Raw genomic sequence first — 14441 nt, forward strand, 5'->3', positions numbered from 1 at the left:
GTAGACGCACTTTGATGTTGTTGCTTTGAAATTTTGCCGAGTGTAAACAATGTGTATTTAAAGAATTACCAAAAAAAAAAAATAAGGTGTGTAAAGAGATATTTTATGATTCAGTGTTGAATAAACTGTTGAGATGGAGGTGGGGCTTTCGCTCTCCCAGGGGTCACATTGAATCCGAGCCAGTGGTGCCCAGCACCAAACCAGTTCATACTTTGTGAACAGAATTAATGCAATTTGTGGTGTCACTTCCCTAATTAAATGAGATCTCCAAGGGCTGAGAGTAAATCTCTTCCCCTCTCCTTCATTTCAACCCACCAGACCCTCGTCCCCCCGTGTTGCCCAAAGGGATTTTCCTGCCAAACCCCACGATTCATCCCTGAGGCACCAAAAAAAGCCTCTTTAAAGGTTTAACTTTGTAACCACCCAGCAGAAAAAGAAAATCCCAGTTTGCCACTGAAACACCATCATTGTTTTATTGTGTTTGGAGCCTGGGTTCCAAAACCCTCAGCATGGAATAAACAAAATAAAAAGTATAAATACAAGCAACCCCCCTGCGCTACCTGCCGGCGTGGAAGAGGGCTCTGCTAAGCCCGGCTTCCATGCGGAGGATAAGCCGAGCCTAAGGGGATCAGTGCTGTGTAGGACGTGTCAGGGCAGCGCAGCTCACAGGAGGTCGCCGCTGCCAAGGCCAAGATTTGCCTCTAATTAACCAAGGCCCCAAAATGACCATCTGGTGAACAGACCGTTAATTAAGCGAGAAATCAATTCTATTTCCACTTTGGAGAGTGCCAGCCCTGTCTCACCGGGGTCTCAGTGGTTGTGGGGCCGGCCCCGGCCGCGGCCCCGGGCGCTGGGCGCAGCGTCCACGGTGGAGCGGGGGTTTTTGATGGTTTCGTCCACGGAGACGATGAGGCAGGCGGCCTCGGAGGCGGCTGTCAGCGCGTTGATGCGCACGATGGCCGGTTCCCACACGCAGGCCTCGAAGTTGTCGGCGATGTCCTCGTTGTTGACGTCCACGCCGTACCACATCCCGCCCTGTGGAGGGACAACAGGGTGTCAATTTTGCGCTGGTTGGGACTTGGGGGCCAGCAAAGACACTTGAATATTCAGGGAGAGGCAGAGATGGGACCTTGCTTTGTGACAGAAGAATATTTGAAGGGAAACAAAATAAACCACCAAAAAACCTTTTTTGTCAGCAAATGGTGCCAGTAAAGCTTCAGAAAATAGGCGATGCTTGACAAGGAAGATGCAGATTTACAGGACACCTCACCGCTGTCTCACTCTCCCACTCACAGCCCCAGTTTTTGTAGCTCATTTTGGGGTGTCCCTCTGAATCCCTGAGTCATCAGCAAGATGAAAATTAGGGGGAGTGACCCCACAAAACAGCAGCTGCTTCTGAATTAGGGGGAGTGACCCCACAAAACAGCAGCTGCTTCTGAGGGAATCCAAGGGGCAACCTCTGCATGAATCACCACTGTGTGCACACACACGTGCCACAAGATCCAAAATTATCCCAATCGGGACCTTCGGACTCCAGCTCCTCTGGAAAACGCCCAGCTCAGCCAACTTTCGTGCTCTGATGACTTTAATGTTTAATATAGAAGCCTCCCTCCTGACAAATGATGCCATTTTCAAAAGCAAATCAAAACTCCCAGCTCTAGAAATCACCCGACAGCTGCGATCAAAGGGAAAACGGATCATTTCCTTTTATAGAAACCTGCGCCAAGCCCACGCTTGATCTGCAAACAAAACACGGTGTTTAATCAAAGAGGGTACCCAAGCCTAACAGACTCAACACAGGCTGCTGGTTTTCCCCAAGGGCCCGGGGTTCAAAGGTGGGACCCACCTGCGCGTGTTTGGCGCGGAGCTTGTTGAGGATGTTGGTGGCGTCGAAGCCGGCGTTGTCGCAGAGCTGGCGGGGAATGATCTCCAGGGCTTTGGCGTAAGCCCCGATCAGCAGCTGCTGTTTGCCCGGAATGGTCCTGGAATAGTCCCGCAGGTATTTGGAAAGTTCCATCTCGATGGCGCCGCCGCCGGCAACAACCGAGTCGTTCTGGAAAACAAGGGGAAAGGTTTTTGTTCCGTGAAGAGCAGGAAAAGCTCCGTGTTGTGTCAAGGTGATGCGGAAATGCCAGGCCTAGGGGAATTTAGAGCCCCGGCTGCTTCAGAAACAGGCCAAGAACCCTGAGTGGCAGCTACCGGCACCTCATTCTGGCCACACACAGGGATGACTGGTGGTTTGGGGACACACAGCAGATCACAGGCCCCTTGTGCTGGACAAGCTTCTCTCCCTTTTGTAGGGCGCTCCAAATTTTAGGTATTCACAGTAGCACTTAGCAGCCAAGTTCTGCTATTTTTTTCCCTCTCCCTATTTGTTTCAGCAGGGAGATCGGGATGTTCTTTCTGAAAGTAAAACAGTTCCAAAAATCTTGCTGTGATTCTTCCCATCCCCTCAGGGCGCTCAGCCACAAAGAAAATACCCAGAAAATACCACATTAACATGTGAAGCACAAGGATTTTTTTGCCTCTGATGGTGGTGAGAGCCTGGCCCAGGTTGGCCAGAGAGGTGGTGGATGAACCATCCCTGGAGACATCCCAGGCCAGGCTGGACGGGGCTCTGAGCAACCTGAGCTGGTGAAGATGTCCCTGCTCATGGCAGGGGGGGCACTGAGTGAGCTTTTAAGGTCCCTTCAACCCAAACCATTCTATGGTTTACGATTCTAAGATTGTGTTCCCTCCAGGATGGGGGTGTTTACAGAACACACCACAAGCCAGCAAGCCCAAGTTACAGCTGTACCGCAGAGAAGGCAAAAAACCTAAAAAGCAGTTGGCAACACTGCAGCAAAATGCTGCTTCAGCCAAGGAGCAGCACTCAAGTGAATGGATCAGACGCTGCCTGTCTGTGCGCTCCTGGTCTCTGCACAGAGACCTCAGCCAAACGCTGCTGTGTGAAAAGGTTTCTAGAAAGCTCCAGCTGTGCCAGGTTCATCGCCAACCCCGCCACCGGTTCCGCAGGGAGGTATTTGGGCTGATCCTCACCTTGATTGCTCTCCTGACGATCATGATGGCATCGTGCAGGGAGCGTTCTGTCTCCTCCATGAACTGCTCTGCGCCCCCTCGCAGGATTATCGTGCAAGTCTTCGCCTTCGGGCAGCCCGTGAAGAAGTTATACCTGCCAAGGACACAACAAGGGTTCAGGTGATGGAGAAGCAGCATTACTGCTCGAACAGGCTTTGCACCAATACAACAGTACGGGAACAGGGAAATTCTTTACAAGACGGATGGCTGAGTGGGGCTGTTTCACCCTACGCAGCGTCCTGATCAGATCTTGAGCTAAGAAGGAGCCAAGCCAGGCAATATACAAATGAAATTCTAGCTGAGCCAGGAAAATCCACTCTCTTCCCATTGCCAGGGCTTTGCGCTAAGCCGGTGCTCTCATTTTCACCGGGCAGGGATGCAGATGTTAGCAGGGAGCCCCAGAGAGGATTGCTCCTCTAGTGATGTGTAAAAACACATTACAGCACCCAGCTTCACGTGCACTGATAGTAAAGCAGCAGCAGAGTGCCACCATCAACCCCAAAATGCATTGCTTTCAGTTACAAATGAAAGCAAAACACCACGCCTTCTACATGGCACTGGGGAACAAATATATATATTTTAAGAGCACTAAGGTTTAGACGAAAGCTTACTCATGTTCCCTGCCCTCTCCACCTCATTAAAAGCAACAATAATCCAACCTTGTTTTCACACCATCACCCTGAGAGATGCTCAAACCTGTCAACGCTCACACCTTAACTTTTCACACACATATTCAAGTCCTTACACAGGATGACAGGTTCACAGCTGGTGCATTTACCTCTCTCCTCCAATCTGAGTCTCCTCGAAGACTTCGCATCGGCCCAGAACATCGTCTGACAGAGCGTTGACACTCGTCTGAATGGAACCGCCGCAGGCCTGCGCGGAAAGGAGAGATCAACGCTGACAAAAGGAGATAAACAAGACAAATTTGCCCAGCGGGCTCCTGCTCTTCAGAGACGGTCTGGGCTTTTAGCCCATGCAAAACCAGCCCACAGGCCACTCAGGAAAAAAATCCTTCTACTTCCCCTCCCATCTCATGCATCAAGGCAGGTTACGACATCAAAAATAATCCTCGACAGCAAAATAAGAGTATGCTGCTTCTGAGTGCTGACTCACAGGCTCTAGAGTCCAGCAGCTATACAAAGCTTGGGAAAAAAAATCAAACACAATGGAACAGGCAAGAACTAGGGAAAATAAACCTTTACTGGTGCAATGTGCAGTCCCTAATATTTAACAACAGAGAAACAAAAAGCAGCGCAGATGCAATTAGTGCACGACTGTTAATTCCATCAAGGAACAGCTTTTTCATTATACTGCAACTTTATATAATAACCACATTGGCAAAAATGATGCCATTTTCATGTTGAATCTTTGTAATGAGCATGTGTTCAGTCACCAATTGCTGCCCTGTTTTGGGAATGACCAGCCTGGAACCATTAAAACTAAATCTAAGCTATTTATTCTGAAACACGGCAGCTCACCATCATAGTTCGTTTCAGATCTTCTTCCGGGACACGGCCGGCACAAAACATGTCTCTGTCCGCAAAGTACTGAGTGGCCACGTCACCAATCGGAAGTTTGGACAGGACGACTTTGGCTCCTGACTTGTGGATTTTGTCTAGTTTGTCGTACAAGATGTTCCACTCGGCATCCACGATGGCCTGGTAATCCTAGGAGGGACGAGAGAGAAACGGACAAGCACTCATGTTACAAAGGATGGCAAACATCAACCCACAGCACCCATGAAGGGAGAGCTCAGCCAAAACAGCGGCGTGGGATGCCACTCCACGCTGGCCGGGCAAAGAGCTGCTTTCTAAGGCTCATCGGTGATTTTAGGTCACTCCATTTTACTAACATGCTTCCAGCAGCAAAACTGAGTAGATAAGGGGCTGGATGAACTGTCAGAGAGGCAACAACAGCTCAAGAGGAAGAAGAAGGGATTATAGTGATGTCTGAGAGGTGTTTACAGAGCTGTGAGTGGATGTTGGGGTGCAGAGACTTCCAGTGTCTATCACAGAGGAGAAACACAGATCCTGAGAAACCTCAGGCTTCAGCAGCTACATGAACGTGTTGTGAATCACAGCCACAGACAGCTGGACAGCTCACAAGAGCAGCAACACCACACGTGGCAGCGACCGCAACAGAAACGACCGCTGTGTTCACCACGGCAGAGAGGGGAACAATTACTGAGATCACTGGGGCCAACAGCCCAAAAATTAAGCACCCAGGGATCTTTAGATACCACAATTATGCAGGAACCAAACGCACACAACATTGTGGCATCTTCCAAGAAGGCGTCAGAGAATTATCACGTTTCATACAAGTATTTCAACAAGATGGAAAGAGAACCACTGTCCAAATGGTGACCTCGTTTGCTTCAACATGAAAGGCTTTCTCAGCATTTTAAGCACTGATTAATAAGCTTTCCCTGAAGGCCACTCCGAGATGTAAAGAAGTCATCACACAGCTGACGACTTGCCGTTGCACATCTATGGAACAGCGACTGAGCACAAACATGCGGAAATTCCAAGTCTGCCAGACACTTCTCCGAAACAAGGCACCATAACCCACCGGGGATTTTCAGGGGGGACAGAGGACAAGCCCATTTACCCTCCTGGCTCTCAAGTAGCTGCCATGAGGAACAGAATCATAGAATCATTTTGGTTGGAAAAGACCCTCAGGATCACTGTGTCCAACCATTAACCCACCCCTGTCCCTGCCCCATGTCCTGAGAACCTCATGTCCGTCTGTCCAACCCTCCAGGGATGGTGACTCCAGCACTGCCCTGGGCAGCCTGTTCCAATGCCCCACAGCCCTTTGGGGAAGAACTTGGTCCCCACATCCAACCTCAGCCTCCCCTGGCGCAACTTGAGGCCGTTTCCTCTGCTCCTGGCGCTTGTTCCTGGGGAGCAGAGCCCGACCCCCCCCAGCTCCAAGCTCCTTTCAGGCAGTTCAGAGATCAGAAGGTCTCCCCTCAGCTCCTGTTCTCCAGCTGAACCCCCCAGGTCCCTCAGCTGCTCCCATCACACTTGTGCTCCAGCCCCTCACCAGCTCTGTTCCCTTTTCTCAACTCGCTCCAGCACCTCAAGGCCTTTCTTGGCCTCAGGGGCCCAAAACTGACCCCAGGATTCAAGGTCTGGCCTCCCCAGTGCCCAGCACGGGACAATCTTCCCATTCAGCTCTTACCTCCACCGTGTTTACTCTGACTTCAGCGTTGTCCTTCTCAGCTTTAAGCTCCAGCTCCACATTCAACAAGGCGATCTTGGGAGACTGGTACTTCTTGGGCTGCATTTCAAAGCCGGCATAAGAGAACGTCTTCTTGAAGGCAACTCCAGCCACCAGCTGAGAGTCCTTGAAAACAGAGATTAGTTTTAGGCTCAGCCTGCCAAGGTGTTCTCAACAGGGTTAATAACTCCCACAGGAGACTCCTGCTGTCAGAGGCCTCATTTACAAAGCACTCATCAACAGCTGTCTCCTTTGATTAACCCACTTTTAAAGCAAATAAGCAACAAATATTTTCTTCCCTCTGTTCAAAAAAAAAAATCAGCTTCTATCACTTCCTTTCTAACCCTCAAGACACTGTAGCAAAAGATGCTACACACAAGCTGAAGATCAAGGGAGGAGCAATCTGTTCTCTCTGATGTCTTTCCCATTTTCACCCTTTGAAAATAGATGCTGCTCATCCACAGCCCCACACTCGTGGAGATTTTTGGCCCTGATTTGTTTTTCCAAGCTACATCACCACCTCCTGGACTGTTTTGCAGCAGGACAGCCCTGCCCAATGCTGCCCCTTGAAGCGAACTTCTTGATTTCATGATTGGGAGAGAAAATCAGCATCTAAATCTCCCAACTCATGAGTATCTAACCACATGCTGCAGACTCGGCTCTGCCGAGAGGAACTTTATCCCTTAGGAGCGTGGACAAGCACAGAATTTCTGCTCTAGCTGACATGGTGAGATGACCCAGGGTCTCTCACAAGCAAACCTTGCAAAGTAGAGCAATAAATTCTTTGCCTCATCCTCATACAGGTCTCCAATGACAGCAGAATAAAAGGGTAAAACAATTTGGAGTAGGGAGAGGCGCTTCTACCCAGAATGGGAGACACCACCCTCCCCAAGGGGCCAATTTCTGCAAGCCTCAGAACGCCAGCAGGCCCAGGCACTGCGAAAACAGATGCTGAAACCTTCCTAATTCACTCAATTAGTTGTCTGAGCAAGATAATGGCATAATTATAACATCTCTTCTCAATGAAAATGCTCATGGAGAGTGTTTACAGACACTAACAGTTGCAGAATAATAATTCACAGAGACTGCAGCACGATTTACAGGGTCCAACAAACCAAACTTTGGCAGGACAGAGCATGGACACAACAGCTCTCGCAGAGCCCAGGAACAGGTCCCCAGCACACAACCCTGTGCAGCCCCATACACGACAGGTATTCCAGCTCTGTGGTACAAAACACACCCCCCATCTGCCCTGCCCACCGCTACATCAGCTCCTTCGTAACGTTTTCTGTGCATTTTTGCCAACCCTGTACTCGTAAAAACAATGGGACTGTGGGGCTTCTAGTTCTGGAAGTAACAAAGACTTCCCATAAAAAATGTTTAATTCTTTGCAGAGACAAAAATGGAATTCAGAATAATAAAATCATTTTGTTTGGAAGAGACCCTAAAGATCATTAAGTCCAACCATTAATGCACTGGCACTACTCCATGTCCTGAGAACCTCACCTCTGTCTGTCCAGCCCTCCAGGGATGGTGACTCCAGCACTGCCCTGGGCAGCCTGTTCCAATGCCCCACAGCCCTTTGGGGAAGAAATTGGTCCCCACATCCAACCTCAACTTCCCCTGGTGCAACTTGAGGCCGTTTCCTCTGCTCCTGGAGCTTGTTCCTGGAGAGCGGAGCCCGACCCCCCTGGCTCCAAGCTCCTTTCAGGCAGTTCAGAGATCAGAAGGTCTCCCCTCAGCTCCTGTTCTCCAGCTGAACCCCCCAGGTCCCTCAGCCGCTCCCATCACACTTGTGCTCCAGCCCCTTACCAGCTCTGTTCCCTTTTCTCAACTTGCTCCAGCACCTCAAGGTCTCAGAAACATTCTACCACAGAGCTCCCAGCAGCTTCCATTGTTGGTAGTGGGCCGGAAGGCAGTCTGGTTCATGGATCTGGATATCTGGTAGCCTTCTGGTCAACGGATGATGCTATGTACCCCCCTGAGATGAGTGTATCTGGCTCAAAAAGCAGACTCTCTACCTGCAGAAAATAAATCCAGCTCTACTCGCTCTTTCTTCCTCACATCACCAGCTTTGTTTCACTTTGGTAATTCCCAAACAGGCAGCCTGGCTACATTTCTGCTAAAGCCAACTCAGAAGAGCGGCGATACCTCCCTCGTGTCCGTCCTTTCGGGACAGGCTCGACAGAACTTACTTCCAGAGCACCTCCTTGCACCTTCTTGATTCCAATCATTTTGAGTTGTAGCAAGTCATCTAACATCATGACAGCATCCACGACCATCTTGGAGAAAAACTCCTTGCTCTGGGAGATGAGCTTAGAGCTCAGGGCTGTGGCCGCACATTTCTCCAGCAGGCTTCTCTGCTCACTGCATGGAACAAATTAAAAAACAAGGTTGTGTTCACCTGCTGATTTTTTCACAAAACATTGTGCATGGTGTGATTAATCCATTCAGATAGAGGCAAAGATCAGCTCCCTTGTATCAACAGGGAAAGCAAGGCACAAATGTCAAAGCCCACACTGTCAAAAAGCGATTCTCCCTTTTAGATCCCGAGCATCAGACCAGCACTGGCTGGGTCTCTTGGCTTTTAAACACCACAAACCTGAGCAAAACAGCATTCTCTCCTTCATCCTGAGGTAGTGAGAAGTTTGCTAAACCCTCTCACAGTGGCAATTCTCTAAAGAATTCCCTCTGGCAACATACAGAGTGGATGATATCAAGGATCCCAGGGAAATACAGATCCAGCTCCCAGGCTCTATCACCCAAGTTACTGCTGACCATGAGAACTGCAGGACAGCAGAACAACTTGTTTTGGTGTATTTAAGATGGTTATGCAGCTGAACTTGAAATTTTACTGCAAGTACTAGTAAGGTCAGATCAAGCAGACAAGAGCTTAAAACACAGGGAGAAAAACTCTAGTATTCCCGCCTCAGCTGAAGGAATCATCTCCTCACTGCTATTAGCTATCTACACAAATTCAACACCTAAAAAGCGATGTGATTTTCAGAAGCGCCCAGTGTTTAACGCTGCCACTGACTGCAGCAAAGCCTGCAAGTCTCCACCAGCACTGGAAAAAAAATGAAATCAGGCCACTTATTTTGGTATCTCGCTTCCTCCACGCGACACTGGCCTAAATACATCGCTGCAGTTCAAGCAACAACGCAGCGTCTCCCTTGGAGGAGCAGGAAACTCCAAAAGCTCAGTAATAACCCCAGTGTGGGGGCACAGCTGCTCGGCACAACCTCGAGACCTCAGCTGGAGGAGTCAGAAACACCCTCACACCAGTGAACTGAACCCCAGTCACACAACCAGGTCATCTCTAAGGGAAACTTACTCTTTATCTTCCTTCTTCACCGTCACAGCAATGTCTTTGATCTTGTTTACAGCCTGTCAAAACACAAGCCGACAGCTGGATTAATGATTCATGCTCGTAAGCTGATCACATCTCCGGCTTTTCTTTTTGTATTTTAGGTTACCTTTTATTCCCTACTTCAGCATCGTAGAAGTTTCAGGCATTTAAGCTATTCCACCCCTTCCAGCACAGTAATTCTGAGAAACACATCAATATAAGTTTAAGAGGATGGGGAAGGGGCTCAGAGCGGCTCCACTGTTTTCAGCAGAGATGTGGAGATGCTGAGGTGGTTTAACCTCCAAAGAAGATTCAGCTTAACAGGATTTATGGGCTTAATGAGACGCAAGGTTTACCAAAAATCAGCAGAGATCAGGAGAATGGGAAAATGAATTTTCCCACTTATTTATTCCCCCTTGGAGGAAAAACAAAGGAAGCAATAGCGCCACAGAGGTATCAGCTGGTAACAGCAGCTCACTGACACCAGAGAAAGCAGCTGATGTTTACAGTGAGATATCGTGAGATTGCTGCTGTCACTCCCCACGCCCATTAATTTCTGAATTTTGCCTGGAAGTGTTTTATTTTTCCACTTCCATCACAGAACTCTCTGGTGAAACCAAATACACCCCTCAGCTACAAGCAGCACTGCCTTACCAGCTGCGTGGCTGTGCGGAAGGCACGGATGATGATCTGCGGATGAAGACCTTCCTCCACGTAGGGCTTCACTTGTTTCAGGAACTCGGCGGCAAGCAGAGTTACGGAGGTGGTACCATCACCAACCTGCACGGAGAGGAAATGTTGTGTCACCCACACACTTCAAAAAACACACGCTGCACTTCAAAAAACACGCCAGGGCTTCCAGAGGAAATCTGATTTCACTGTTTTCTCTTCTCGCAGATTTGCAGCTGGATTCTTTAATGATTAAGAAGGGCTGGGTTCAGACTACATCCCGTTTGAGGGTGAATTACCATTACCCAGTCACTTATGTTCACAAAATGTGAACTTCATAGCCTTAAAATTTCCAAACCACCCATCAGCTGAAAAGGTGGAAAAGATTTGAAAGTAATCACAGAAGATAAGGCCTCAACAAAGAAACCAGAAAAAAACGTCGATACTCCATGAACAATTCCCACAAAGTCCACACAACCGCTAAAGGGAACAAGCTCACTGCTGCGTTTTGTGCTTCCGAGCGCAGTCAGGCCGCCCTCCTACCTCTGCATCTTGTGATTTGGCGATGTCCACCAAGGTCTTGGCAGCCGGATGGACGACGTCGAGGAGCTTCAGGATGGTGGCACCATCGTTGGAGATGGTGGCTTTGCCTATGAGTGATGTAGAAAGGGAAGTTCAAGTTCAACTGCCACAAGCAAAGCCCTGATCACTCTCTAAAGGCACCCAAGGAGCTGGTCAGACCTCACAGTGACGTTAACGCAACAGTAACTCTCACTGCGCTCCACCAGGTCACCTGGCAGGTCAAATGTGTCCCCAACCCATCATTATGCTACAGTGTCCCCTGGCCAAGCCCTGATCCAGCACCACAGTGAATTTTGTTACATCTAAACAACCACAGGCTCTCATCCCAAAATTTCCACTTAAAAGTAATTTTTCTTCAGCCAAATTGCTTTTTTTTTTTTCCTCCTGTGTGATCTGAGATGTGAACCCCACAATATTTTCATACATTCCTACAGATACACAATTATAAACTGGCCAAAAAGGAAAGTGAAAGGGTCACCCCCATGAGTTTCACAGAGGGTGTCTCAGCAGGTGCCTCCATCCCATATTAACAGCGCCTTTTTAGTCCACTTTTGGAGCAGATTAAGTGAAGTTATCTGAGTGCAGAATGACTCTTCACACCAATTAACAGGGGCTTTAAATTCATTTCCCTCTCCTCAAAAGCCTCCCCAGACAGATAGAAAAATATATTCTAGGCTGAGATTCACATGAAGAGACTAGAAGTGAGTATTAGTTATTAGGTAAAGTTAACTTTTATTCAAAAGGATAACTGGATTTATTAGAGCCCTATTTGTAAATATTAATACTAAGACCTTTCACCCCACCATTCAGTAACAGCAATAAAAAAACCCCACAAACAATACATTAATTTAGTGACTTCATACAAGTCTTTTCAGAGAGGGATGAGTCTCATCCCTAAATCACACACATTAAAAAAAATTAAAATAAAATAAAATAAATCAATGTAGTAACATCCACTGACCTCACACTCTGCCACAAGAGCTGAGTAATTCTACACACTACATATATTATTATATATACTTTAAAAAAATAATTACATAGGGATGGTCAGAGATACCTGAAGACCAAGTTGAAGACAGTTTCTCCCTTCTGGCACAGATTTTCTCACATCTAGTCCCATGAACCTTGTATCTACCCAATCACACCACAAAGACCACAAACACCTTAACTCAGGCCAGTTGGCAGCAAACAGGTAGTTTCTCAGGTAGTTCTGACAACTACCTTCTCTTCAACAGCACAAATCAGAGCCAAGGTGTTAAACTGAACATCGAGACAGAAACTGAACCTCTATGATGACAGTTTAATATGGCATAAGGAAGTCCAAGTCTGCTGATTTTAACTGATATAAAGATATGAGTAAATACGCAGGCTGACAGTATGCCCTGTGCTGGGAGATTCTTTCCGAGTGGCTTTTGCAGGTGTCTGTGGAAAGCCACAGCCCAGGACTTACCCCGGTCATCCACAATGAGCTTGTCCATGCCCCGAGGTCCCAGGGTGGTGCGCACGGCTTCCGCAATAACCTGGCAGGCATTGATGTTGCTGACGAGCTGGGGGATCCCCTGCGAGGTGTCCGTCCCCTCCTTCAGCAGGATAACCGGTGTTGGCTGGAGAGAGAACCCACAGCAGAGCCGTTATTCAAATCCCAACAGCCTGCGGACAACCTGGAGCTAAATCCTCACACAGCCCAGCAAGATCCCATCAGGCAAAAAAGCTAAAATCAAAACCTGCAGACTCCTTAAAATTCCTCTGCGTTCACAGGATCTAACTGCTTCCACCTCCCACAGTGTAACGGGGATTCACCCAGCTGTCTCCAGTACACGCTCTGGGACTGCACCGTAACTGTCCCTAAAATGAGTGGGTTTGCTCCATACAGAGTAGTTCAGCCAAGTGCCAATTTTGATGCTAAACTGGGAAAGCCAGTACACAGAGAACTTATTGTGGCCTTTCAGCACTTAAAAGGGGGCAATAAGAAAGATGGGTAAAGACTTTTTAGCAGGGGCTGTTGTGACAGGACAAGGGGTGATGGTTTTAAACTAAAGGAGGGAGATTCAGAGTGGACACAAGGAAGAAATTGTTGTCCCTGAGGGTGGTGAGAGCCTGGCCCAGGTTGGGCAGAGAGGTGGTGGCTGAACCATCCCTGGAGACATCCCAGGCCAGGCTGGACGGGGCTCTGAGCAACCTGAGCTGCTGAAGATGTCCCTGTCATGGCAGGGGGGGCACTGGGGGAGCCCTGAAGGTCCCTTCAACCCAAACTGTTCTGTGATTCTATTACAGTAATTACTGAGGCAGCGAGGAACTGCACAAGCGCTGCGACCACATCAGTAATTTCCTATTTTAGTGCCAGCAAGATGTTCAGAACAGGCACAATGGCCCTTTCCCTGTTACATCTCAAATCAGAGCCCAAGCTGCCCAAGGATGGCACATGCTGAAAGACACAGTTTAAGTGATTACACCTGCCTGACAGCAAACTGTGCTGGAGGCAGCTGAGGGGATATCAGAGGCCACAGCAGACAAGGGCTTCTCCCTGCTCTGAGAGCACCCCAGCCTTCTTCAGAAAACAGACCTGCCTTACAGGCAAAGCTCAAACAAAGACCAAACAGCCGAAGCTGGGGAGACACCCAGCTTTAAACAACCACCTGCAGGCAGAGAGTAAAATTATCCTATGACTGCTGCACTACAGAGTGACAAAGCTGGTGCTGAGGGCCTGATATTCGAATAAGAGAGGGGCGTGGGGATCTTAGTCAGGGCTCCCTAAATCCTGGATTCTATGAAAGAAAACGCACAGAGTTCCTCCACACCCACCAGAGCACAGACCTCAATGGAAAATAAACCCTTGTATCCCTGAAAAAATCAGCGTGGGGCAGCCACACCACCCATGTGCCGCAGCGCGCCCGCTCCTGAGCGACAGAACGGAGCTCAGAGCCGGGGAGGGGGACACACAACGAAGGGCCCGGGGCTCCGGGACCGCCACACACCGGGGGGCACGACTACAACTCCCAGCACTCCCCGCTGCCACCCGACCGGGCCCGGGAACCCGGCGGGACCCGCGTCTCCGCTGCTCCCTCCCGCCCGCAGGCCCCAGCGGCGGCGCGGCCTCCATCATCCCCGCCCCGCCGCCGGCCCCACCGCAAACCCTTCAAACGCGGTCCCCGGAGGCCGGCGGAGGCCCAGCGGGCCATCCCCGGGCAGCGGGGCGCGACGGCGGCGCGGATGGCGGCGGATAGGACTCACCATCATCCCGGCGGAGCTCCTGTCTGCGCCTCCCCCGCGTCTCACAGACCCCACCCCACAATGCACCGCGCCCGCCGAGAAGCTTCCCCGGGGCGGGAGGGGAAGCTCGTGTTGCTAGGCGACCGCTTCCGGCCGCTCTCTATGGTACGGGCGGATAGAGCGGCCCCGGCGAGGTGCCCATCCTCCCCGAACAACCATAGAGAGGCAGGCTCACTATTTGCCATGGGAGGGAGCAAGCAGGGCTGGCGGGTGGAGCTTTATTTGGCAGGGCCGGTGAGGGAACACCCGGGTCCCGCCGCCCCGCGAG

At 49.7% G+C, this 14441-nt stretch overlaps 1 protein-coding gene across 1 annotated transcript; it reads right to left on the reverse strand.

Moving 5' to 3' along the window:
* Positions 1 to 446: 446 nt before the first annotated feature.
* On the reverse strand, positions 447 to 14261 carry CCT7 (chaperonin containing TCP1 subunit 7). Its single transcript, XM_082051903.1, has 12 exons — positions 14135 to 14261; positions 12354 to 12507; positions 10865 to 10971; positions 10307 to 10432; positions 9638 to 9690; positions 8499 to 8670; positions 6265 to 6429; positions 4560 to 4748; positions 3857 to 3954; positions 3040 to 3172; positions 1847 to 2053; positions 447 to 1035 (listed from the first exon to the last, which is right to left on the reverse strand). The coding sequence occupies exons 1-12, from the start codon at positions 14138 to 14140 to the stop codon at positions 811 to 813; spliced, it is 1635 nt and encodes a 544-aa protein (XP_081908029.1). The 5' UTR covers positions 14141 to 14261; the 3' UTR covers positions 447 to 810.
* Positions 14262 to 14441: the final 180 nt, after the last annotated feature.

The sequence above is a fragment of the Streptopelia decaocto genome (assembly GCF_964273445.1).
Source record: "Streptopelia decaocto genome assembly, chromosome: 4".
NCBI classification, from domain to species: Eukaryota; Metazoa; Chordata; class Aves; order Columbiformes; family Columbidae; genus Streptopelia; species Streptopelia decaocto.

What these genes read in the sequence shown, in the direction of transcription:
- CCT7 (XM_082051903.1), bottom strand. An exon ending in CCAAATCACAAGATGCAGAG is followed by an intron (nt 10,433 to 10,864) that starts GTAGGAGGGCGG and finishes CTCTCCGTGCAG; the next exon opens with GTTGGTGATGGTACCACCTC. An exon ending in GTGAAGAAGGAAGATAAAGA is followed by an intron (nt 8,671 to 9,637) that starts GTAAGTTTCCCT and finishes TGTTCCATGCAG; the next exon opens with TGAGCAGAGAAGCCTGCTGG.